General features: G+C 44.1%; 1 protein-coding gene across 5 annotated transcripts in view; it reads left to right on the top strand.

Annotated features, from left to right (window-relative positions):
* The window catches only part of FAM168A (family with sequence similarity 168 member A), a 202,426-nt gene that overhangs the window by 166,980 nt on the left and 8,289 nt on the right, over positions 1-27,157 (top strand). For 4 of the 5 annotated variants that reach the window (XR_008200654.1, XM_052652761.1, XM_052652763.1 and 1 more), the window contains exons 3-7: positions 9,315-9,395; positions 14,667-14,693; positions 19,618-19,743; positions 26,158-26,300; positions 26,903-27,077. Coding sequence is in view for 4 of the 5 variants with exons in the window: in XM_052652761.1 (XP_052508721.1) it covers positions 9,315-9,395; positions 14,667-14,693; positions 19,618-19,743; positions 26,158-26,300; positions 26,903-27,077 (552 nt within the window). In the remaining variant the exon portion in view is untranslated. The remainder of the gene's footprint in view (positions 1-9,314; positions 9,396-14,666; positions 14,694-19,617; positions 19,744-26,157; positions 26,301-26,902; positions 27,078-27,157) is intronic. The other variant, XM_052652764.1, reaches the window with a different exon arrangement.

The following is a 27,157-nucleotide window of genomic DNA, read 5'->3' as shown; positions in this document are numbered from 1 at the left end:
TTGTTACCTCAGAGGAAGTTGCCTTGCCACAACTAAGAACAATGCCTCACTCACACCCCTATATCCTGGGGCTCAGCAATGGCAGCCTGGGCGGGTGGGCTTTGAATCCATAGTACAGACAACCTCATATTCAGGTCAGTGGGCTGGTCTGGAGCCAGCCCTGCAGGGCTGCTACCTCCTTCACCAACCTACATTCTCACCAGGAAATCACTCTTAGCAGCCAGGCCTCCTAATAGTAAGAACAATTAAGATTTGGGCCTTTTTTCCCCCTGGAACTCACAGATTCAAGGGTCCATTTAATTTTTGTTTCCTCCTCCTTATTGAAGAAAAGAGAGAAAAAGCCCACAAACTGCAATTAAAATATTTCCCATCTTTACTTTGTAGCCTGTCAACTCAAAGCAATAAAAACAATTTTGCTATCAGGATGAAGTTTTGTGAGCTCTGTCTCGTAAACATCTTTGTCCTTTCCCTCTCTTTGTCCCATTGTTACTGTTTTAGCTTTGCCTTTGGGCTGTTGCCACAACGTCCCATCTGGTTCCTCCTCTTCTGATCTCATCAACTCCAAACCCCTTTCTGTATTGCTACTAGAGTCGTTTTTATAGAACACAAATCTGAAACTCCCCAGTTTAAAATCGTTGTGCTGGAGCAGGGGAAACAGACATGTTCTGGAGGGTGAAACTAGGACCTGTAGTTTGGAAGCTATTCAGGGTTAGATTCCTTCCAAGGTTGATTTTTAGTGCCAAGTAAAGAAATTTCTTAGCCTCCAGAGCTCTTCAGAAGAAGCTTTGACTGCCTGAAGAGGTTCTGAATACACCATCATTAGAAGGTGTGCTGGCATAGGCCGTGTGACCAGCCATGCGGGCCATTATTGAAGATATTCCAGTGCTGGATGGCAAACTGGACTCAATCACTTCTAATATCTCTTCTAACTCTGTAATTCAGTGCTTGTGTGATGCTTTTCAGTAATGTGAGCATGGTCTATATTAGGACACCGAGTGGGAACAGAATAGCTTTTTAAAAAAAAAACCCGAACCATCTTTGATCAAAGCAATTCTCTTGAGTAATTTCCTGTTTTTTCAGGTTTCGAATCTGAAATAAGAATGTTGGCGAAGAAAATAGCAGCCAAATCCAGAGGTTTATCCAAAGCAGACTCATGTTTTGAGGGAGGTTGGTAGAGTGGACTTTGTCTCATTCAGCCAGCCCAGTTCTGTAGCCACTCTCTTTTTACTAGTTGTGTAAGATAAATCTAAGCTTCAATATCCTCATCTATAAAATGAGACTAATAATATATTTCATAAAGTTAGGGTAGATAAAGAAGTGCCTGATAGCTCAGAACATATTCCAAATTAAAAATATATCCTTCTTTTTGTCCTCTTCTTTCTCATTTTGAGAGAATTAAAGTGTTTGAAGTTTTTGTTTGTTTTTATTGTTCAGTTGTTTTGCTTATTTGGTTTTTTGGTTACCCCTGGGGTTGGAGGGACAGTTTTTAAATTTTGTTCGTGAGCTTCAGACCTGGAGTGTCTTCATTGCATAAGTGTCCCCCCTGCTCACAACGACAAAATCTTCTTTGTCTTCCTGACCCAAGGAGTTAGTCTTCTGCTAGCTTTTTGATACACTGCTATTTTTACTTCCTAAAGATCAAGTCATTTCAGAAATAATTTCTCTAGAAAGTAGTTTCTGATTTCCATATTAATAAAAAAATAGCTTTATATTTCTTCAGTCCTAATCCTAGTAACAGTAAAAGGGATTAAATTGTATTAACATCTATAAAGCAGTTAAAATGTATACCTCAGAATCCCAGGAAACTTGATCACTACTGAAGCCTTTGAGGTACAAGGGAGAAAAACTTATTTGTGGCCATTTATTCTCATCACTCTTGACCTTCAAAAAATATAAATACAGGAGAGGCATACATGTTTCCAAGGACCAAGTCCTAGTTATTTGGTAGGTGTGGAAAAAGCCAGTTCCCACCACTGATTTGGGCTTCTCTTGTGGCTCAGTTGCTAAAGAATCCTCCTGTAATGTGGAAGACCTGGGCTCGATCCCTGGGTTGGGAAGATCCCCTGGAGAAGGAAAAGGCTACCCACTCCAGTATTCTGGCCTAGAGAATTCCATGGACTGTATAGTCCATGGGGTTGCAAAGAGTCGGACATGACTGAGTGACTTTCACTCACTCACCACTGATTTACTAAATAATCTTGGCCAAAAAAATCACTTTACCTCCATGAGCCTTGATTTCCTTATCTACAAGATGGGGGAAATAACGTTAGTATTGTTTTGAGACTTGAGACATGTATTAAAGTATCTTTTGTCTGAGTGGTGGATGAAACATCCATATTGTATCACCAAGCACTTCAGCAGATCCAGGCAGTCTTGGGGAACTGGGACTTGGAATGCACTCTGCTCACTTGGGTGGGGCAGAGCCTGTCCAGAGTCTTGGGAGTGTGCTGAGAAGACTTCAGCAGGGAATAATTGCAACCTAACAAATGTTACTATATCCTGAAGCTTACATTGTAGTGACAGAAGATGGGCAGTCTCCTGAAAGTAGGTAAACATACAGTATGTCAGGTTGTTAACCGCTGTGAAGGAAAACAAAGCAGGATAAGAAGCACAGAGAGTAATGAAAGTTGAAGGTCTTGTTTTAGAAAGAGTGTATGATGACCTTTGAACAGAATTCCAGAAAGGAGGAAAGGGGAAGGGTGAAGATTCTGAGATGGGGAAATGGTTGACACATTTAAAGAATAGCGCAGAGGCCATTGTGGCTGGAGTAGATTAACATGGAGGCAAGTAGTAGGGCTTTCCTGAAAGCTGGTAAAGAGTTCCTGCAATGCAGGAGATCCCAGTTTGACTCCTGGGTTGGGAAGATCTGCTGGAGAAGGGGTAGGCTACCCACTCCAGTATTCTTGGGCTTCCCTGGTGGCTCAGCTGGTAAAGAATCTGCCTGCAATGTGGGATACCCTGGTTTGATCCCTGGGGTGGGAAGATCTCCTGGAGAAGGGAATGGCTACCCACTCCAGTATTTTGGCCTGGAGGTTGCAAAGAGTCAGACGTGACTGAGTGACTTTCCCTTTCACTTTCAAGTAGTAGGAGAGGAAGTTAAGAGGTAACTGAAGTCCAGGTGGGTCACTGAAAGGATTTCTCTGTGGTTGTCATGGGAAGCTATGTGGGGTTTAAAGAGAGGAGTGTCGTGATCTGATTTAATGTTTTAAAGGGTTGTTCTGGCTGCTGTGGGAAATAGACTGCATGGCAACAAAAAAGCAGAGAGACCAGTTAAGAAGCTATTGCAATAATCTAGGTGAGAAATAATGATGACTTGGACTAGAATGGAAAGTATATAAGTAATGAGATAGGGTCAGATTTTGAGTATTTTCTGAAGGTAGAACTGAAAAGGAGTTGCTGATGAATTAGATGTGAATAGGAGAAAAAAGTAGAGTCAAAGATGGCTGTAAGATTTTTGGCCTGAGGAACTAAAAGAACGAATTGTCATTTACTGGTGTGGAGAAGAAGCTTGGAGAACAGATTTGGAAGGTAGAAAGTAAATATTTAGAAGATAGAAAGTAAGTATTTAATTTTGAATCATAATTTAAAATAATAATTCCTAAGTTTTTGAACTCTTAACTGTTTGCCTGCCTCCTAGCACTTTGAGGTCTTACTAATTTAATACTTATACCAACCTATTAGGTAAATAATATTATTATTCTCATAAACTAAAGCACAGCAAATGGCCCAAGGTCACACAAATAATTAGTGATGTTCCAGAAATTCAAACCTAAGCTTAGATATAGCTCCATAGACCATACTCTTAGCCACTCTGCCATCTAAACTTGATGTCTAGCAAATATCCAAGTGGAGGTGTTGAGTAAGCAGTTAGATACTATTTGAGTCAGGTGTTAGGAGAGAAGTCCAGTCTAGATGTATGAAACTTAAGCATAGGTAGTGGACATGAAAATGAAAAGATACATTGGGGCCAATGACCATAAAGGGAGATATAGTCACAAGAAGAAAAAGTGATGAGATCAAGCTCTAAAAGGCAACCTAGCTTTCAGGTGTGGTTAACCCATCAGTCCTGCTTCTTAGAGCCAGGGAGGGAACAAGCCAAGCTTCTTATGGATGTCCCCAAAATGCCACCCTTCATCCTTCTGCCTGGAATGTTCTTCCTCCCTCTTTTTTTGTCTACATCCAGGGACACCTAGTACCCAGTATAATCCCTGGCAGACAGTAGGTACTAAATAAATGTTGGTTGTTGAAGGGCCCTTCTCTGCTCACTTGACAGCCTTGTCAGGCACTCTTTGAGGTGCATTCCAACTGTCCACTTACCTGTTTTTCTCTTTCATTACTTGGTGACCTTTTCAAGGCCAGGGATCCTCTTGGATTTGTTTTGTTTTTAAACCTTTCATAGCTCCAAAATACAATCCCTGAGTAATCTCTTTACTGAGTATCTATTCTCTGCCTTGGGGCTTCCTGGATGGCTCAGTTCAGTTCAGTCGCGCAGTTGTGTCCAACTCTTTGTGACCCCATGGACTACAGCACGCCAGGCTTCCCTGTCCATCACCAACTCCCAGAGCTTGCTCAAACTCATGTCCATCAAGTTAGTGATGCCATCCAACCATCTCATCCTCTGTTGTCCCCTTCTCCTCCTGCCTTCAGTCTTCCAGCATCAAGGTCTTCAGGACTGATTTCCTTTAGGATGGACTGGTTGGATCTCCTTGCAGTCCAAGGGACTCTCAAGAGTCTTCTCCAACACCACAGTTCAAAAACATCAATTCTTCAGTGCTCAGCTTTCTTTATAGTCCAACTCTCACATCCATACATGACTACTGGAAAAACAAAAGCTTTGACTAGACAGACCCTTGTTGGCAAAGTAATGTATCTGCTTTCTAATATGCTGTCTAGGTTAGTCATAGCTTTTCTTCCAAGGAGGAAGCGTCTTTTAATTTCATGGCTGCAGTCACCATCTGCAGTGATTTTGGAGCCCCCCCCCCCCCAAATAAAGTCTGTAACTGTTTCCATTGTTTCCTCATCTATTTGCCGTGAAGTGATGGGACCGGATGCGCATCCAGTGGTGGGTCATGGCATCTGGTCCCCAGTGGCTCAGCAGTGAAGAATCCGCTGAGTCAAGAGATACAGATTTGATCCCTGGGTTGGAAAGATGCCCTGGAGCAGGAAATGGCAACACACTCCAGTATTCTTGCCTGGAGGAGTTTGACAGGCTACAATCCATGGAGTCTCGATGGTCGGACATGACTTAACAACTGAAGCACAACAAATTCTCTTATCTGTGCTAGGTGCCAGAGATCCCAGCAGCATCAAAAGAGGCAGTAGGATGAGTAATATGAGTTAGGGACAAGGAAACAAAATGAGCAAAACAAAACCAGGAACATTGTTGGGAGGAAGCCCAGCTTACCTATGATACTCTTTCTTGACAGAGGAAGTTGATGGTGGGGAAGGGATATTCTCTACTGGCTACACAGACTGTTCATCCCTAGCCTGTGTTTGAAGAAAGTCGCAAAAACCACTAGACCATTCAGATATGACCTAAATCAAATCCCTTATGACTATACAGTAGAAGTGAGAAATAGATTTAAGTGACTACATCTGATAGAGTGCCTGATGAACTATGGAAGGAGGTTCGTGACATTGTACAGGAGACAGGAATCAAGACCATCCTCAAGAAGAAGAAATGCAAAAAAGCAAAATGGCTGTCTGAGGAGGCCTTACAAATAGCTGTGAAAAGAAGAGAAGTGAAAAGCAAAGGAAAAAAAGAAAGAGATACCCATTTGAATGCAGAGTTCCAAAGAATAGCAAGGAGAGATAAGAAAGCCTTCCTCAGCAATCAGTGCAAAGAAATAGAGGAAAACAATAGAATGGGAAAGACTAGAGACCTCTTCAAGAAAATTAGAGACACGAAAAGAACATTTCATGCAAAGATGGGCTCAATAAAGGACAGAAATGGTATGGACCTAACAGAAGCAAAAGATATTAAGAATTGATGCTTTTGAACTGTGGTGTTGAGGAAGACTCTTGAGAGTCCCTTGGACTGCAAGGAGACCCTACCAGTCCATCCTAAAGGTGATCAGTCCTGGGTGTTCATTGCAAGGACTGATGTTGAAGCTGAAACTCCAGTACTTTGGCCACTTGATGTGAAGAGGTAACTCATTTGAAAAGACCCTGATGCTGGGAAAGATTGAAGGCAGGAGGAGAAGGGGACGACAGAAGATGAGATGGCTGGATGGCATCACTGACTCAATGGACATGGGTTTGGGTGGACTCCGGGAGTTAGTGATGGACAGGGAGGCCTGGCATGCTGCAGTTCATGGGGTCGCAAAGAGTCGGACACGACTGAGCGACTGAACTAAACTGAGCCTGTGTTTGAGAAGCTTGGATGCTTGCTGTCCAGCTGAGGGGAGGAGGTGGTGGTTTGCTCAAGGAGTAGGAAAGAGGACCTGATCAAGCGCTATTGTGTACAGGCAAAGGAGACATAGCTATACTTTCAAAAAACTTGCAGGTTGAGGAAAGGGGGAAGGACAGGGAATGTAAAGAAACCATTGAAGTACACTGTGATAAGTTTTGTAATTGGGGATGCATGTGTCTTCAAATTTGTTCTGTTCTACAGGGTAGAAGAGACAGATAGAGTTCAGTGAAGTATGAGAAGTCACTTTCAGACAATCAGAGCAGTCTCACAGTGGAGGAGGGCGCTGAGTCTCGGGAAAGGAAAGATTTTGTGGTCAGTAGAAATCCAGGGCAGGGATGAATGATGCCATGAATGTGTTGTAGAGGAGCCCTAGCCTCAAATGTGAGGGTGGACCAAATGGCTTTGAAGTTACTTCTAATCTCTGCAGATCTGTGACCCTAAGTCCCTGCCTTTCTCTCAGCCTGAGAATGTCACCTAGAAAATGAAGGTCTTTCTAATGCTGCTGTTCTTTGATACCTGCCAAATTCAAGTGAAAAAAAATTCTTAGAAACACTGAAGGAAGATCCTATAATTGCCCCTAAAAGACATCTGCAATGATGTAATAGGGGTGGGATTACTCTTTGCTGTGCCATCTCTCACGTGAAGCTGAATACAGATTTCAGCCATGAGACCAGATCACTTTGTTTTCCAGATTAAACCCTTGACTTTAGAAGACCTCCATGTTGCTAATTCAGAAAAGGCAATGGCGCCCCACTCCAGTACTCTTGCTGGAAAATCCCATGGGCAGACGAGCCTGGTGGGCTGCAGTCCATGGAGTCACTAAAAGTAGGATGTGACTGAGCGACTTCCCTTTCACTTTTCACTTTCATGCATTGGAGAAGGAAATGGCAACCCACTCCAGTGTTCTTGCCTGGAGAATCCCAGGGATAGGGGAGCCTGGTGGGCTGGCGTCGCGCAAAGTCGGACACGACTGAAGCGACTTAGCAGCATATTGCTAATTAAGTGACAACAAGTTGGCTGCCTTGGCTGTGAAGTCAGAAAATGATTGGGGAGTAAAGAGAGATGAATTTTCTTTGGAGTTGGAAAGGATTTAGGGAAAGGCATATTAACAAAGATACATTATTAAAGCTCAGTATTTACAAATCCCAAAGAAGCTTTTAAGGATTTAGGGATTTAATCTTTGACTTTTAAAATCAGCTTTCCATTGTCAGTCAAAATTCCAATGAGCATTAAAAATAACCATAGCGAGCAGTGAGACAGGCACTTACACACTGCTAGTGCGAGTACAGATTGATAGTCCTTCTAGAAAGCAATGTGGCAAAGTATGTGAAGTCTCTTAGCATGTCACTTCTCATCATTTCTGCTGCTATTTCCCTGATCTGAGCCCCATTATCCATGCAAGGAGTTTACAGTAGCTCCTAACTGGTCTCTAGGTTTCTCTATTCTTCCCCCATTATGGTCTGTTTTCCACACAGCTGAGTGATGTTTTTCAAACCTAAGTCAGATTATGTTATTATTCTGCTCAAGATCCCGTCATGGCTTCTCATTTCACTCAGAGTAAAAGTTGAAGTCCTTACGGTGCCTATAAGGCCCCTACGTGAACTGCCCAGCCTTTTATCTGACTCATCTACTGCCTCTTCCCTCCTCGTTTGTTCCAATTCGGCTACACTGGCCTCTTCACTGTTCCTCAGACATGTCCCATATCATATACCCCCAACTTAGGGCCATTGTGCTGAGTATTTCCTTCATCTGAAATGCTCTTCCTTCAGCCATCTGCTTGGTTAACTATTTCCTTTAAGTCTTTCTGGAAATCTTACTCTCTCCATGGCATTATTCACAATATCCAAGTATCCACCAACAAATGAATAGAAAAACAAAATGTGGTGTGTGTGTACGTACACACACACACACACACACACACACACACACACACGGTGGAATATTACTTATCCATGAAAAGGATTAAAGTTCTAATACATACTAAAACATGGATGAGCTTAATTCTGTTAAGAAGCCAGACACAAAAGGATAAATAGTATTTGATTCCCTGTATATACCATATCTAGAATAGGCAAATTTATAGAGACAGAAAGTAGATTAAAGGTTAATACAGGTTATGGGAAGAGGGAATGGAGTATTATTGCTTAATAGGTAGAGTTCTGTTTGGAGTAGTTAAAAAGTTTTAGAAATACATAGGATGGTTGTACAGCATTGTGAATGTAATGAATGCCACTGAATTATACACGTAAATGGTTCAAATCACAAGTTTTGTTACATATATTTTGTCACAATAGAAAAAATTTTTAATCCCTATATACGAGTGGTGGACTGGATCAGGCTTGTATGGGCTCTCTAGGGCCACTTGTGAGCATCTCTCCTCAGCTATTCATTTGATGATGTTGCTGGCTTGAAACCAGCCATGGTGAGAGTATTTACAGCATGGAACTCAGCAAGTGCTACAAAATAGGGCTTCACTGCAGTTTCCCTGGGCCAGTTGTTAAATATTCACCAGCACACCACTGAATATATGTGTATAAAAATGCATAGAGAACTATCCGGAGACTTAAATGCCAGACTGTTACTGTCTCTGCGGTGTTGTGGCAGGCATGTGAAAGTAGAGTTACACCTTTTACCATATATACTTATATGGTGTTTCAGTTTTGTTGTTGTTTTTTTACAGTGAGCATCTAGGCATATATATCTTATAGTGCTTTTAAAAAATAGAAAAATATTATATATTTTCTATTATTCTCAGAAGGCTAAAACAAGCCACATATATGGTCTGAAATGGCTCATGAAGAGGCTGAAGTCCAAGCCTGGGACTTGGATTCCATTTCCTCAGAAATCATTCTTCTTGCCCAACTAAATAGGTTTTTTTTTTTTTTTTCCTGTCTTTTCATAGGTTACCCCACAGCCTACCCAGCTGCGGCCCCTGCCTACAATCCCAGCCTGTACCCCACCAATAGCCCCAGTTATGCTCCAGGTAAGGAGAAAGTGGAGACAGTAGTGATGAGTGGGATGGGAGGTGAGGTTCTACTTGGGAAAAAATAAGCTCAAAACACCCGCTGTCCTTAACTGCTCTAGGCTCAGCTTGTCCATGATTGATTGTCCAAGGAGTCCCCTCTGGGAACTGGGGCAGTTCAGCCTCCAGTTGGGGCGGGAACAGAATTTCCTCTGTTCTCTGTAACTTACAGTGAGTCGTCTCTTCTGCTAGAGTACCTGAGACGTGCGTCCTCCTCACAGAACCTCCTGCTCTCCTAATGTCCACACCCAGTGTTTGCTCCTTTCCCCTGAGGCTGCCGTTGATGTGTGCACACTCACACACACCAAGCACCCACTTACACAGCAGACGTCCTGGATGTGGACCTGGAAGAGAGTGAGAGACTTGCCACCAGACACAAAGAGCTGGTTTCCAAGCTGGAGCAAAGAACTTGGTTTTCAAAAATAACAAAGGGCCAACACTCCTTGGTTAGAAAGTATTGAAGAAGTTTGTTTCAGTTTGGGAGCAATGCAGAGGTCTTAGCACTGATGTTAGCCTCCATTTCCCCGCACCACACCCCCCGCCCCACCCCCCACCAGAAAAGCTACTCTCAGCTGGTGCTTTAACACTCAAGGGGCCAGAGAAAGATTGTGGGCTCTGCAGTTTGTAAGTCTTGGGTTTAAATCCTGATTATCTAACTCACTAGTTGTGAGGCCTTAGACAAGTTACCTCACCTGAGAAATGTGCTACCTACCTCACTGTTGTAGATGGTTTTGTGTAAGTTCCTTTTCATTTATTCAACAAGTATTTGCTAAATGCCCTCCACACTAGAACAGAATAAAAGGAAGGATATTATCTTTGCCTAAAGTAGCTTATAGTTGATTTAGGAGCTGACATGTAAACAAATTCCTGGCTGTATGGTGTGATGAATATTGTCAAAGGAATACATATAAGAGGAGAGGAAGCAAAGGAGGGAACATCCTCTGCTTGGGATTCAGAGTGTAGGGGAAGGCTTCACAGAGGACTTAGCAGTGGATACTTGAGAGAGAAGTAAGAAGCATTCTTTTTTGTCTGGTTGGTGGAGGGTTTTTTGTTGTTGTTAAGAGGCATTCTTTTTTGTGTGTTTGTTTTAGTTGGTTGGGTTTTGTTGTTACTGCTGAGAGGCATTTTTTTAAACATACAAAGGAAAAGTTGGGCATTCTAGATGGAGTAGAACCTGGGCAAAAGCACGGAGATGGGAGGAATGACACTGAAGAACATCAAAGTAGTGAGAATGATTGAAGCATAGGCTCTTGGGCAGGGCAGTCCAAAATCTGGATCACAGATGTTCGAGGGCCAGATTTGGAAAGTCCTTGAATGTCATGATAATATCCTCATTTTCATGTTTAGTAATTATTATTCTAAAGTCAGAAAGCTTGAAAAGGCCTTAGAGAGCCTCCAGTTCAGTCCCTTCTCTTGACAATGCAGAGAAAAGCAGTGTTTTATCCAACTTACCCAATCAATCAACAGTAACATATGGACTAGAAAGATCTAAGGGTTCTTGGTCTCAGGATTTTCGGTGCCAATCCAGGATTCACCCCACTGACTTTCCCTTTCTTCCAGGATGTTTAAATGAAACAAACATGGGCTGTGTCAGAAGCCCTAGATTTGCATTCTGACTCTGTCACTTCCTAGATTAGCAATCTTAAAGTCTCCTGACCTCTGAGCCTCAGTTGCCCCTCCTAAAGTAGGGTTAATGTCATGATCATATTATACTCACATGCACATGCATATCATGAGCCCTGCTCTTTTTTTGGCAAATAAGAACCATTTTATGCAAATAAGTGATGTTAATCCCTAAAGTGTTTACATAGGTACATTATTCCATTTGCCCTTGCTATGCCAAGGGCACTCTGGAAGACCCTATAGATGATTCAGATTTGTGAAACTGCAGTCATTGCCCTCAAAAAGCTTGTGAGGGGAACAGTGACACACAGGCTCAAAAAAAAATCTCTAATGATATCTCACCACAGATATTTTATTCTATACTCACTTTAATCAATAAGGTATATATTTCCCAAAAAACATATACTAGGAGGCAGAAGCAGTGAAAACTACAGAAATTCTCTTTTATAAAAGACTTAATCCAATTTGATAAGTTCCATCATACTTGAAAACTATGCTGGTTTTGATACTAATCTTATAGTATAAAAATGATTTCAATGCTATGAAGTCTGTGAATTGTCTTGGTAAACTACCCAGTCTAAAACACAATGAGATGAGTAGTGTAGAAGGTCAGGTAAGATCCAAGGTGAAGGAGATGCATTATCTTCATAGTCAGGAAGCCATCAGTGACCTCTGTGGAAGTGATCGGGGAGGGGAGGCTGGAGTGAAGGAGTGGGTTTGGCAGATGGAGCCTGCAGTTACAAGAGGCTTGCTGCTAAGTCGCTTCAGTCGTGTCCGACTCTGTACGACCCCATAGATGGCAGCCCACTAGGCTCCTCTGTCCCTGGGATTCTTCAGGCAAGAATACTGGAGTGGGTTGCCATTTCCTTCTCCAATGCATGAAAGTGAAAAGCGAAAGTGAAGTTGCTCAGTCGTGCCTGACTCTTAGCGACCCCATGGACTGCAGCCTACCAGGCTCCTTCATCCATGGGATTTTCCAGGCAAGAGTACTGGAGTCTTGGCTACTAGCAAAAGGAGGACGGAGGAGGATTGAGTAGAAGGGGAGACAGGGTTAAATGGGGGTTTTTGTTTTTGTTCTTTCTGGAAATGAACATTAAATAAGTACTGATGAGAAGGAGCAAGTGGAGAGGACATTGAGACACAGAAGAACGAGTGTCAGACAGAGCCAGGCTTCCAAGGAGGCTGTGATGGTGTGGGAAGTCCAGAGCTCGATTCTCTCATTTGTTTTGGGAAGCTAATGGAATGGGGTGCTTCCCATGGAAGAGCAGCTCTTCCTCTCAGAGTAAAGGAAAGGTCACAGGTGGATGTGCTAATAATAACTTGTCTAGTGGGAAGTGCAGAGTTCTTATCTCCTGATCTTGATTTGCTGAGACAAGTGAGCAAGGAGAGAGGGAGTGTTCTCAACGAGAGAGGTCAGGGATGAGCCTTACTGTGAAAGGTAGGAGAGGAGACTTGAGCAGTAATACGGCCATGTAACATTGGAGGTGCAACTGAGGTGGAGACTGTGTGTTTCTCAAGGCTCTCCCCCAGCCCTGGGATATTCTCTCATAATGTTCCAAACTTCTGATGATAGATTTAGGATCAGTTTACCAAGAAAGCAGAAGGACAGGGAATAAATAGCTAACATTTGTTGAATGGTCCCAGTGTGTCAGGGGCTATTTTAAGCTCTTTATGGGTATTAACTTGTTTTATATCACAGCAGACATTTGAGGTCATTAGTGTTATTCCCATTTTTCTAAGTGGGAAAACTAAAACTTAGAGAAGTTAATGGAACTAGCCCAAAGATCCCAATCCAGGCATCCAGCCACCACATCCGCATACACTCTTAACCACATTATAGTTGCAGTTAACTAGAGAGAAATTGAGATGTTAGAGCAGTCAGGTGAGAGAGGGAAGGGAGAGCAGATAGAAAAAACCTGAGACTGGGATGGCGGCGTGGGGGAGAATGGATAGATTGGAAAGCTCCTAGCGTGTATAAAGTACTGATTAAGTTTTAATTTTAATGCATACAAAATATCAACCCACATCTAACTTGATTTTCCCCAATTTGTATTTTTAAAAATCAGCATATTTCTAAGCTCTGACTAAACCATTTTCTCAGAAACCCACACAGTCCACTACACAGGGTGGTATTAGCATGCTGTGTCAGAAAGCCCCAAACTGGGAGTTGGAAGACCAGGGTTGTCGCACTAACTCTGCTACTGATTCTGGTGTGACCTTGGCAGATCCTGTTGTCTTTGGAGTTACATATGCACACAGCTGGTCTGTGGCATACGGTGGGAGGCTGGCCTCTGTGTTTCCAGGTCTGTTGACCGTGGTGGAGGCACCGACTCAAGGACAGCAAAGATGTTGTAGGTGCGCTCAGCTTCCTGCCAGAGCTGCCATTTGTGATGCTGAGAAATGCTGCAGGATAGAATCCTGCAGAGGGGCCAGGCTATCAGGTTGAAATTTCTCTCAGCTTCTTCAAGGAGACAAAGAAGTTGCTTCAAAAAAGAGCTATTTTTAGCAGCACTGAGTACCCTACAATGTCATCTGTCCAGAATGCAGGGAAATGTTTCACTCCTTCATTGGTTTTGAAAGCAGCTTGGGTACTTGGAGCTTTTTTCCAAGCTCTAACGAATTGAGGGCTCTTCCTTAAATTTGGCCCCGCAGGAGGTGTAGCCAACAGAGACTTCTTTACAGAATCTAGAGACCAAAGGATGTGTCATATTAATGGTAATCTGACTTGAAAATGAAGTGAAAGGAAAAACAGAATAACTAACAGATAAAAATGAAATACCTCCTCACAAAAAAAATCTTTATAAATCATTGTCATCTGTTGTCGCACTTGATTTCGTAGCAGCCTTCTAGACTAGATACATTATTCCCATTGTGCATATGATGAACCTGGGAAGGGGAAGGAATTTGTGTTTTCTGAACACCTCCCATGATCCAGGCACCATGCAGGTCTTGTCACAAAAATTTTTTTTTCCCTACAGTTTTGTGAGTTAGAGATTCTTGTCTCCAGTTTTTCTCAGAGAGGTAAAATTACTTGTGCAAAGTTGCACAGCTAAAGAGCAGTGGAGCTCAGATTCAAAGCCACTCTGACTGCCCACAGTCTGCCCCTGCTACAGTAGCACACTCTCCCAGAGGTTTTAGGGAATAAAGTGCCCCTGCATTGGTCCTAGCCCTCCAGCAGTTTATAGAGAGCTCTTCAGAGACCAAAGATGGTGGTTTTGTCCCTAAACCTTTAGCTTTTTATCCAGCACATACCACCTCTGTCATGTGTGAAGTCCCTCTGCAGTGCTTGGGAGAACTGAAATTTATTCTTAGCATAAACAAGCAAAGAGCAGGAACTTGGACATATGCACTTCCAGGCAGCTATGGGTCAGCTTCCTGGAAGATGTCCTGGCATCCAAAGGGTACCCCTCCCCAGTGAGTGGGCTTTCCTGGATGGCAAGTCTGTCACCCTCTCCAGGGTGGAGGTACTTTGTACCCTTTGCATTCACAGTTTTCTTATGTAGCCTGGGGGAAACTGCTATTTTGAGACAAAGTCTGTTTTTGTAACTGCAATGTACTACTTTGCACAGATTCTTAGTGGTAATTTCAACTAACATTTCTATCCAACAGAGTTTCAGTTCCTGCATTCAGCTTATGGTAGGAAAGCTATTTTTCCTCATCTGTATTATGGCCTATGAATGTGTTATCTCGTAACAACAGTAGATCCCCTCTCCTCTCCTCCCCAAATCCCATCCCCTAGGCTTGGGCTCCCCCAGGTGGCTCAGCAGCAGTTCCTAAAGCATGCAGGAACATGTCTGATGGTGCAAAATCATGGGTTGGAGACACACATGAACCGTCCCCTAGGGCAGCAGTGAAGGATCATGGCACTAAAAGGCGTCTGTCTCTCCCTTTCCTCACCTCCGGGGTCCCATCTGACCTAGGTCAGAAACCTTCACCCTGTGACTGCTGAATTCAAACCAATGAACAAAAATCCCTGGGCCTCCATGGCTCCTCTATTGGCTGTGTGGCAGCCCCTGTGGAGGAATACCTGGATTATGCCTGTAAGAACGCAAAAAAATGAGTCTGGCCCAGGATCAGATTTTTCCATCTGCATTGGCAGTCTCACATGTTTAAAGACCTGGTTGACTTTAGATGCATCTATTCCCTCAGCCCAGATCTTGAGCTCTGGCTCATCTGGGGACATTTTCCTAGATGGTGAGAGGTGAGGGTCAAGTGTGCTAATAAACCAGGGACCAGAGCTGGATTCTCTGGGCAGTGTGGACTCCAGGCCCAAGGCACCACGGGGAACTCCTGGGCACCTGTGAGGGTCCCAGCAGTGTAACTTGACTAGGTCCTTTTTTGTCATAGACAGGAAGGGACCATAGGGGGGACTTGTTGCTTTCACCACCCTTGCCTGGGCTGCTTAGGACAATGTTTTTGTAAAGTCTCTGCACACTTTCCCAACTTTTAACCTTGAATTATTTGGATGTTGAAAATTGAATTTGTGTGTGGCCCATCTTTTAGGAGATGAGCTGTGAAAATCTCTCTATGCTGCTATAGGCTGCGTGATCTTGGGCAATTTGCTAATATCTCCAGGCCATAGATAAAGTGTTTTATTCCAGATGATCTCTGAGGTCCCTTTAAATGCTAACAGAAGGCCCTCTTAAAAATTTCATTTTTGCTAGTCACAGACCTGTTTCTCTTATTTTTTATGAGGAATCATTTTTGTTTGTCTCAGAATATATGAACTTGAACAGAAGGCTCCATAGAAAGTGAGAGAAGCACTCCTGCTTCCTTTCCGCTCCAGTTGTAGCATCTGAAATATTCAGAGTAGTATGGAGCTCTTCTCTTCACAGATGGTTCTGTTCCAGACCCTAAGCCAGGGCCCTTTGAAATTGCAGAGTTCAGTAAGACAGAGTTCTTGTTTTTAAGGAGCTCACAGTTTAACAGGGGAGATAGACAAACCAGCAGGGAACTTCTAAGAAACACAGGAACTGGGATAGTGAAACAAATGGGGCACACAAGAGAAGTATGGTCAAAAATTGGGGGAGAAAAGGACCTCATAGTGGAGGCAAGTCTTCAGCTCATGGTTGATGGATTAGTAAATGTCTACTAGGTAGCATCTGGGGAAAGATGTGCCAGGAAGAGTGAGCAGTGTGAGCAAAAATACAGAGAAGTGATGCTTCTTGGCATAGTCTTGGAATGGTGAGCGATTTGTGTGGCTGACGTGTAGGGTTTGAGAGCGAGAACAAAAAGAATCTAGAGAGATCATAGGACTAGATCTTGAGGGGCCTTAAGTGCCACACAAGGAGTTAGGTAGTGGAGGACCATGGGATATTTTTAAGAAAGAAGGTTTTGAGATTAGATACAGGTCTTAGAAATATCACTCTGATTGCAGCTTGGAGATTGGAGTTGGCAGGTTTGAAAACAGTGAGGAAGCAGTTGCAGTAATTCAGGGAGGTGATGAGAGCTTCCATGGAGCTGCCACATCTGGGAGTGGAGGAGTGGGCAAGCCCCGGAATCGGAAACTGTGAGACCGGATACTTGATTTTTGATCCTCACAATCAGTGCTGTCAAGCAATCAAGTAGTGGTTATTTATTGTCACATTGTGAGACAACAAACCTGAAGTTTAGAAAGGTATAGTGACTTGCCCAAGGTCCCACAGCTAATAAGTGGCACAGCCCAGGGCAGAACTCAGATTTCCTGACACACTACATTGTTCAGGATGATGGTCCCTTGCTGCCTCTCCTCCTTGTAAGTGTGCTTAACAGATTGTTCAAGTGTCAGAGGGCGTGAGGGCCCCGTGTCCAGGGATGTGAACAACCCAGCACTTGGACGTGGGCAGCATGCTGTGACTGGGCCGTGGCCCTTCACTACCACGGGTTCTCTCTCTTTTTAAATTGAGGAATAGTACATATACAGCACTCCATAAAGTTTCACCAGTCTCACACGTGCACCTTAATAATATTTGACAAATATATACACATGTATTTATTCAAAATATAGATCATTTCTAGGAGTTGCTACGTTTTATGGCACCAGGAGCAGGCATGCCTGTCAGAGCAGCCTTCTCTGTTACCACGCCTCTCAAAGCTTCAGTTGGATTGTCTTCATCCCACAACTGAGTTCTGAATCGCTACCAGCAACAGGTTACTTTAGAATTGTACATGGACAAGGAGGATCATATGGTATATCTAATGAGGAGAGCAAATTGACAGCTGCTATTTGTTGTTTTTAGTCTTCATATTTATCCAGTTATGTAGATTATTATATATTCATATATATAGAAAACTACAGAAATATTAGTTTTTGTTTTCTTTATAATGAAACCAGAAAAAAATATCCACTTCTTCACAAACATGTATAGTGTAGTTCACTGGCTCAGTTGGGAAACACATAAATCAAAGGCACAGTCGCACTTGCCTCTTTCCTGGCTAACCTGGAGCATTATTTTGCTGTGCGTGATGCTGTCTTGTTCACTCTCTGGTTGGCGTGTGGCTGTGTTGCATCCCCAGCTAGACCATAAATAACCTTGTGTGCGGTGCCCATGACCCACGTGTGTTCCTGTCCACCGTGGCACTCCCCTCAGTGCTGAGTGCAGTGTAGGCCTCAGTCGCGCTCTGGTTGATTTTGACGGACTTTGTCACATGGTCCTTCAGGCTAATGTCAGACTTTTGGTTTATGGTTAAAACTATGGTAAAGTATGCACCATTTGGGTTAGAAACTGGACCAGAATAGGACATCCAAATTCTCCACAGTCAGATTTCAGGCTCCTGCCCTCTGGTAGATTCCTGTGGGGTCCAGAGGGCCTGGGCTTGCTCTATCTGACTTCTTAGAGCTGAATGTTATACTTTTTTAGGAAGTTGATTTAGGTGGTTAGGGCTTTCCAGCCAAGTGGAGTGGCAGGTTCTAAACTTGGAGCCATCTTAATAGGATTTTTCAGCACTAATTGGTTCCTTTATTAATCCCCACCACTCCCCCCATCCCCGCCCCTCAGGAAAAGAAACTCAAGGTAATTGTTTAAAATTGACTGCCCTCCTCCTGTATTGTCTGCAGAGTCATGATCTAATGTCTAGCAAAGGCCCTGGACTCTGCATGGAATTCTGCTGGATCTCCATTTCTTCTACCAGAATTCTCCTTTTAGTGTCACTTCCCTGCCCATGATTTCCTTCTCATTTCTCAGCATCTGCTGTATATATTGCGGGCCATTGATGCAAGCTCAGAATCAGCCCAGAACAGCTACACATTTTTCCTTGGTTCAGCTAAAACAGCAGAGTCTTTGACCTCCTCCTCTGGCCGCAGTACTTTGATGACTGAAGGACACAAAGGCGTTTCCAGTTACCTGGACAGGCAGAGGGGTTTATGGGAATCTGTCTGGAGTGGACTATCCTTGTCCTGATGGAATGAGAGAGTATAGGCAAATTTGCTTCTCTTACTACCCTGTCTACCTCAGCCCCTTGTTAAAATGTTTCAAGTATATCCAACTGTTGCCAATACTAATATACTTTAAAACACCCCATATCCATGACTCCCAAGACCTTATTTGAGTGGAAAAGATACTGCTAAAATCATTTTTTAGTCGTAAGTAGAAATTTGGGTCAGGAATATTTCTCCTCTAGTGTTTGAAAATAGATCAAGGGAGATACCTAAAACGTTAAGCAGCCCCCTCCTTTGAAACTGTATTCCTCACCCTCCCTACAGGACACATGAAGGTAAGTTTTTTGAGTCACTCCCCACTTCTAGAACATAGGAAGCATCATCCTTCAAATTTCTCAAGCTGAGCTTTGAGTCAGCCTGGAAAGTCTCTGCAGATTTCTTTCAAACTGGGCCTCATCTCTATTTCACATCTGCTCTAAGGTTGACAGTTGCTTTCTTGATGGCCCAGAAGATTTCGTCTCTAATTCAGGAGGCCATGTCTCAGGTGGAGCACTGCAGCAGGAGGTACAAAGGGTGTGCCAGAGGTCTGTCTGCCTGCTCCCCGCTAGGTGCACAGGAGAAGGAGTTTGCAGGGAAAGTCCTGCTGGACAGCCTGTGCCTTCCAGGCTGCCAAAGCTCAGTCCCTTTACAAGAGATGGCAGTCTAGCAAGGTTCACGTCAGGTGGTGATTAGCATTCTGGGCTCTCTGTTCGAAAGCAGTTGTTAAATACACCTCCAGCTGAGATTTCAGGCATGAAAAAGGAGTACTCAGTTGATCTGGCCCAATAGGCAGTCAGAGGTTCCAAGTTGCTACACATTAACAAGAAAGTGGCTAAGGTATATCTCAGAGCCTTAGGTCAGAATGCCAGACAGTGGAAGGTGGTATTCATAAGCATTGTCATGCTTTTAGTAGTGGGTAGAAAATCCCGACTCTCCTGATTAGTGTAAGGTCAGATTTCCTCAGCTTCAAATCATTTAGAAGCTCATTTCAGCACTCCTCCCAACCACTCACCCATCTCAGAAAGGCTGAACCATCCTGTGTGTCTGAACGGGGCCCCTTGGGTTATATGTTTCCGTCCAGCCCAAGACCCTTGCTTTGTGTCTGTGATTGGTGGTGCCCACTTCTTATTTCTGCCTAATGCCATTCTTGTGTCTTCCCTTAAGCAACTCTGCTGATGAAACAGGCCTGGCCACAGAACTCGTCTTCCTGTGGCACTGAAGGCACCTTCCACCTCCCAGTGGACACCGGGACCGAGAACCGAACTTACCAAGCATCCTCTGCGGCTTTCAGTAAATACAGCCTGTCTCCTCCTTTCCTTGTTCCCCTTGGTTGGGACTGATTTGTCTCTTAGGAAGAAAGGAAAGGGAACTTTAAAAACTGACATTTGTAAGACAATGTTTTAAGAGGTTCTCTCTCCTACCCACCGAAAAATTGGCCCTCCTCATACAGGAGCCTGGTGGGCTGCCGTCTATGGGGTCGTACAGAGTCAGATACGACTGAAGCGACTTAGCAGCAGCAGCAGCAGCATACAGGGAAAGGTCATCCTCTTTAATCATGCACCCCACTTTGAGGAGACACAAAGCAGTGAGGGAGAGAGAAGGAAGTACTCATCTGCCAATAAGTTTGATGAGGGAAGGACCGTTACTGCATTTCAGGGGAAAAGACAGAGGGCAGTTTAAAGGCTTGTGGACTTTTGGACAGAGGGGCCTCCTCCAGCTAGCACAAGGATTTTCAGCCTCAGCACTGTGGACATCAGGAGCAGATAATTCTTAGTTGGGAGGTGGCTTTGTTGTACAAAATTGCCCCTTGCTTGAGAAACACTGCCCCTTGCATGGAAGCTACACTATGGAAGCAACGTAAGTGCAGGGGGTCCTGGTGGAGGCCGGAAATTGGTCTGGCTGGTCAGATGGGTCCCATTCACTCGAGGCTCAGTGGATTGACCGATGGTTTCACTTTCACCTCTGATTTTTAACACAAAATGACTCCACTAGGTAAAATGAGGGCCAGTGTTCAGAAATTACCGAGTGGCATTTTGACTCTGTGTAAGGAAAATCTTCATGCTTTCTTGGAGCCGTCCAAAAGAGGAATAGCTGGCTTTGCATGTGGTAAGCGCCTGTTTCTTAAGTTGTGCCAACGTGGGCTGGTCAGGCCCTCAGAGGGATGTCGCAGACTAGGCCCATGGTCTGGGGTTCAATGAAGTATTACTCTATTAAGTAAGTAAATTAGAAGAATATGTTGTATTTAAAGTTTTTCATTAAAATGTTGTTTTTTCCTTAGTTATCATTGCCCCTTCATGTCAACATAAACTAGTTTATACGACATAACTCTCACCTTTTGAAGAACATGCTTTCATGATCACCCTCTCATTTAATCTACACGATATTTGGGTGGATTTTTATTCTATTTTGAAAGCTGAAGCTCAGAAAGGTAATATGCCCAGTGCAGCACAACTGGAGAAAGGTTTCACCCAGGATAAGTTTCTATTACTGACTTTTTTCTTGAGATTAATTTTACTGTTTTTTAAGAGAGAGACAATAGCAGTAGGGAGTTTTTCCAGATAACCTATGATATGATATAGGTGCACGGGCATATAATACATCTCTTGTATCTGCACATAGGGAGGTACATGCATACAGACACACCTACTAGTGTAGCAGAAAGAAACCTGGAGTGGAAGACCAAAAGATTTGGATTATAGACTTGGTTCTGTGTAACCTTGAATAATTCCCATGCTTTGGACCTTATTTTTTCCAAAGGTAAAATGAGACTAGACTAGGTCATCTTGGTGCTGTATACCCAATATCCTCCACCCCGTCAGGGGCCTTCTCTCCAGCTGCCAACTAGCCTTTGTTCACATGTCTCCGAGTGTGGAGTATTCATTCCCTCCAGAGGCAGTCCTTTCCACAGCGGGGAAGTATCTGTATTAGAAGGCCTTGCCTTTCATCATGTTAACCTCTTCCTGAAGTTCCACTGAACTGTCCAGTAGCTATAGCCCACTGTCCTCTCACAGGCTCTCACAGTCACTAGCAAGGGCCAAGGCATACCCCCTTTCTTGTAATTTATAAATAGAGGTAGGATTGACTGGTCCTCCCATATCCCTCCAGAGTTTCTCCCAGCACACAGATTTTGTGGCTTCTAATACCAGAGAAAACTCGGGACCCTTTGAAAAATTCAGTTTAATTTCACTAACACTTGCTAAGCCTGTTTGTAATTAGGTCTCCCTCCTACTTACTCAGCACTCTCTTGTTCAGCTGCCAACAAGGAGACTTGGGGGTCAAGGCAAGTCTCATACATAGAGCTTTGTCCAGACATATAAATCTGATAGTCAATAAACCGATTAGTCTAAAAGGTATCCTTGATGTGAGCATCAATGCATTTGAAAGTGGTAGGGGCTCTCCAGCTGAAAAAGATTTATGACAGTGCAGAAGGATTAAAGAGAGGGCTAAAAAGGTTTTATCTTGCTAATATACACACTCTCTTTATTACCCTATTTGACGGACTTTAAAATTATGGTTAGGAACCTGAGAGAAAGAATAGGGTACCATAAACAAAGCCTTTTTCAAAAGACAGGGCTGGGACTGCTAGTGACTGAATTCCTTTTTTCTCTCACAATATTGCCTTAATGAAATGGGGACACAAAGGCCAATATACCAGATGCCCAAGATTGGACTACAGAGACAGACATATGATCCAAAAAGGAACTCTGCCCAGGGCATGGTAAGCCCTGATCTCTGGGCCCAGCTCTGCACTGATTGGCTGCGCAGTTTTGGAAAAGTTGCTGCTCCCCTGGGCTCTAGATTCTTCACCTGAATTGGAGAGGATTGAATTCAAGTCTCTAATGTCCTTAAGGGATAGCATTCCAAAGTCCTAGTTCTGTAACCTTCAGACTTAGGTAGAACTCTTTTCAGGAGACCCAGGCCTCAAGTGATGAGTTGAGTCTAAGTTCATTTGAGCAAAATCAATTAGTCTTTGTTTTGACTTGGTTTTGTTTTGTTTGTATGAAGTCCAACAGCTTTTTTTCCTCTTTAATTTAGGTGCATATAGTAGTAAACCCTGAATTCTGTGATACTTGAGGTAGCCCAGGGGAATTTCCTCAAGGGTGTGGACAGGACCATCAGTCAGTTACGGAATGTCCTCTGCAAGGATTTTCTCATAAAAGTCTCACTGAAATACTCACAGCTTAGAGTATCAGCACTGGAAAGATCTTCTGATATTATCTAGTCCAATGAACGTATTCCTTAAGAGAAGAATTGATGTGACTCACTGACGGAGCCCAGGACTTGGGACTGTAGTTCGAGGAGGGAGCACCGAGTCCTGGGTGCTCGTGAGCACCGAGTCCTGGGTGCTCGTGAGCAGTCGCTCGCTTGCTCTCGTTGTCTTCTCTGTGAAACATCTGTGCTGGTCTTGATGCTCTCTAAGAAGTCTTCTAGCTCTGCAGTTTCGCCTCTCCCCCCTCGACCTCTCTGGACAAATGGGCAAGGCCTTCTTCCCCAGCATCATCATTTTGGCCACCAAGAGTGTTTTGGCTAAACTGATTTGTATTCTGAGTTCATGTGTGTCTATTTCATAACATGAAGAAAGGAAACACTCTCAGACAAGGTTATTCTTAGATGTAGAAACCAAATTCTACTGCAGTCTCTGGGCACCTCTTGATTTCCCTCAGAGGGACAGTCTCAACACTTTGTGAGATGTGGTTGTCCTTGTGACACAGAAGGTGAGTGCAGGCTTCCCAGAGGATAGAACTTGAGCACACATTGTCTGGGAGCATAAAGGAGAGTCTAGCACCACTGGTGTGTTAACTTTAAAGAATCTTAAAATCATGGCATTTTAAACCACTAAATTTAAAAATTTTAGAATCCTGAAGTCTGTGTTCCAAGTTGGATCCCACCATGAAAGTCATGGTTTAGCTTTCAGATCAGTCTCTGCTGGTACACTTCCCAGGACAGGAAGCTTACTGTTCTCTGTACAGGGAGAGAGAAAGGAATAATAGGTAACCTATATGAACTATTCTTATTGTGTCAGGCTTTCTTCTAAGGGCTTTGCACTTATTAATGTATTCATCACTATAACCCTATGAAGTAAGTGATATTATTATTGTCCCCATTTTATAGATGATGAAACTGATGTATTCTACAGCTGTTAAGTAGGAGACCCAGGCAGTCAGTCTGACTCCAGACTGCTCAGCACCATAACCCTATGCTATATAGCTTTCAGAGATAGGGATTCTTAGGATTTGGGGGTGTCCTGCCCTCCTGCATGGAAGAGGGGTGCTCTCCATTCTGGCAGGACTCCCTATAGTGTTTTATTTCTTTAAGTCAGGAGTTAACAGGCTTTTCCTGTAAAGGGACAGATAATAAATATTTTAGGCTTTTCAGGCCTTATGGTCTCTGACATAATCACCATTCAGCCAGTAAAGCAGCCATAGTCAGAATGTAAATGAATGGGCATGGCTGTGTTACAGTAAAACTTGATTTACTAAAACAAGCTGCAGTCACACACACACAAATTGTGGTTTGCATGTTTCAAATGTAAATAGTATGAGTAAAAGATCCTGTGGTAAATCTGGAAATAGTCTCCTGCATATGCCTGTTCTTTGAGATTCACATTTCATCCTATTACTTTAAAACTTGTCACTGTCATGGAATAAAACCTCTTTCTCTCTTATTTTATATTTCTCCTCCTCCTCTCCCTCCTCCCCTCTTCTCTCCCTTTCTCTCCCACCTTCTTCTTCTTTGGGGGAAGGGGGCAGAATAGCAATTAGGCTCCCTTAGCATCATAGTCCATGCTCTTGGGACATGCCCATCTTGAGAATCCCCTTTGTTCTGCAGACAAGTAAACTGTCTCTGGTTGAAGTACAGCTCAGACAGCTCCTAGGCATGTGCAAACCTACGCTCCTTGACTTCCCCCACAGTATCTGCTTCTCCCGGGACCACATTTCATGATTAGCTGTGCAGTCTAGAATCTTGGAGGAATCTGCTGTAGACTTCTTCCTCAACTGACTCACATCTCCACTTCAGTTAGTTTCTAATTCTTACCAATGCTCTCTTCTCCTTAGTGTATTTTTCTCCACTCCATCCTCATTGCTACTTATTTCTCAAGCATGTTTGACCACAAAATCAGCTTCTCCAGTTTTTCACAGAACAAACTATGAATCTACAGGTGGAAAGATAAATGGCATGATTCCAGGGAAGAGGACAGGACACCTATTGGTAGTGCCTTGTGTGGTAACTACACAGTAGCTTTCACATCCTCCTGAGTACCTCATCAGGGTATGCCCAAGCTGTGGTGTGACCTGAGAGAGATTTGTGACTGTATGGCAGCCTGCTTTAAATGGGGGTTAGGGTAGAAGAGACCCAGTGTCTTTAAAACAATGGGATTTTAGTTCAGGAAGAGAGCTTCATTCTTAGCCTTCTAATTTTACAAAATAAGAAACTAAGGCCCAGAGACTTGGCAGTAGTTACAGCAAATTGGAGGAAAGCCTGGACTGAAGCCTGGACGCTTTCTCTTCCAGTAAAGCACCCTCTTTACTCTGCCTCCAGTTTCTTCTTACAAAAACAGCTCCATGTTACTGAATGGGTCCTTGTTGAGTGTCTTGTAGGCAAAAGACCTGAAGCTAAGAGAGGTTTCGTGATGTGTCAGCCAGACTAAGTCAGGATGGAGGACCACAGGGAAGAATCTCCAGCAACACCCCATTGGCGATCCAAAGCCAAGGTCCCCTGGCACTGTCCCTTCAACTCAGAGAATAGGGCTGCCTGATGATCGCTCAGTTTCCATAGAATCATTCCATGTTGTGATTCTCTAAGGACATAGCCTTGTTCCTGAGTGATTTATGTTTCAAGTTTTTCCTATGAACTTAGGATCTGACTCTCTTTTCCAGAAATTCAAAGGCAGCATAGTTTGTGTGAATGGCTGATTGTGAACTTCTCGGAGCCTGACTTCTCAGCCCCCCTCCCCAGCTTCTGTCCACCCTGCTGACCAGACGTGGCCTGGGTTCCAGGTCGATGTGAATCTTTTTTATCCTGACTTCAGTCTTTCAAGCAGTGGTGGCCCTCCTCCAAGCCCCGGGAGGGGAGGAAAAGCCAGCTATGTAGAGCAAAGATTTTTAGCATCTCACCAAAGGAGGATCTCTGAATGGTGTTTTGTCTGAGGGTTCCACCTTAAAACTTGACAGGGAAGAGGAGGAGTATGGTGGAGAGCAATTCATAAAGGGAGAGAGATATAAGGAGAAAAGAGAGAGTAAGGGAGAAAGCAAGACAGAAGCGGCCACAGCAGATGCCCCAGGGTACTGAGTGAAGAGATTGAAAAGCAGGAAGAGAGAGTGCAGTACAGAGCAAGCAGATTGAGGGTCTCCCGTCCACATGTACCTGCCTGTCTCATGGTACAGGTTTCAGAATCCTAGACTGTCCGAGTTTCAAGGGCCCCTTAAGAGGTCATCTGGTCCCAGCCTCTTATGTGTGTCTCAGAGCCCTGAGACATGGAGAAATAAAAGATGCCACACATGCAGCCCTATGCACCAGGACTGAGGGAGCTGCCTCTGGGGCCAGGGCTCTCTGGGCGGAGCCCTGTACTCTGTCTGTTCTCATCTGTGTTTCCAGCCTGGATTCAGCCCATGCTTGTCTGGGGAGTCGTGACTGGGACCTGCTGCCTCCCAGCGATGCTGTTCTGCCAACTAATTGGAAGTCTCTCTTATTGCCTTGGTACAGGATATACTGCGGGGACACCATACAAAGTCCCACCAACCCAGAGTAATACTGCTCCGCCCCCCTACTCCCCTTCACCCAACCCCTACCAGACGGCCATGTATCCAATCAGAAGTGCCTACCCCCAGCAGAATCTGTATGCCCAGGTAAGTACAGGTAGAAGCCTGGGTCCACCTCTTCTGCAGGTAAAGGAGCCACCAGCCTGGGTGGGTGGGGTGGAGGGGGAGGAAAAGAGAGTTTGTGGCTCTGATCAGCTGTCATTCTTGTGTCACTGAAGCAGTAACCTTATAGCCTATACACACCCTCACTCTACCTCAGTCCACAGTCAGAAGCTCTTGTTATTATGTAGTAGAAGCATCTGAGAAGCTCTGGATTAAGATGATCCAAGCCTTCTGTCCACTCTGCCCAGAGATCAGCAGACCTGTGGGCTGTGACGGCAGAACGCTGTCATGTGATCCAGGCAGTGGGGTGTCACCTCAGACCATTGTCTCCATCGTCAACCTTTTTGCCTAAAAGGAAATATATAGTAAGAGACATTTGGGGAAGCGCTCTGCATTTAGGACATTTTTCTAGTATGTAAAATGGCAGCATTCACACCAGCACGGTACTTCCACGAGCAGAGCCCCAGACCTTGTGGCCCTGGGCCAGAGATTCTCAGACACCATCGCTTAAGGTTTGAGACAGGCTCCCCTCCCCTCTCTCCCCACCTCTCCAAAAGCCGGTGTGACCTCAGCCCCTCTTCCCCCAGGGAGCTTACTATACACAGCCGGTGTATGCTGCCCAGCCCCATGTCATCCACCACACCACGGTCGTCCAGCCCAACAGCATTCCCTCTGCTATCTACCCGGCGCCTGTCGCCGCTCCCAGGACCAACGGCGTGGCCATGGGAATGGTGGCCGGCACCACCATGGCAATGTCAGCAGGTAAGGGCAGCATCTATGTCAATGTCCATTCCCTTCCTCCAGGAACTCATGACAGAGTGGAAAACACAGTCATGGGATCG

The sequence above is a fragment of the Budorcas taxicolor genome, chromosome 15 (assembly GCF_023091745.1).
Source record: "Budorcas taxicolor isolate Tak-1 chromosome 15, Takin1.1, whole genome shotgun sequence".
Lineage (NCBI taxonomy): Eukaryota > Metazoa > Chordata > Mammalia > Artiodactyla > Bovidae > Budorcas > Budorcas taxicolor.
The sequence above is the reverse complement of the archived record's forward strand: the minus strand, read 5'-3'. Positions and strand labels throughout refer to the sequence as shown.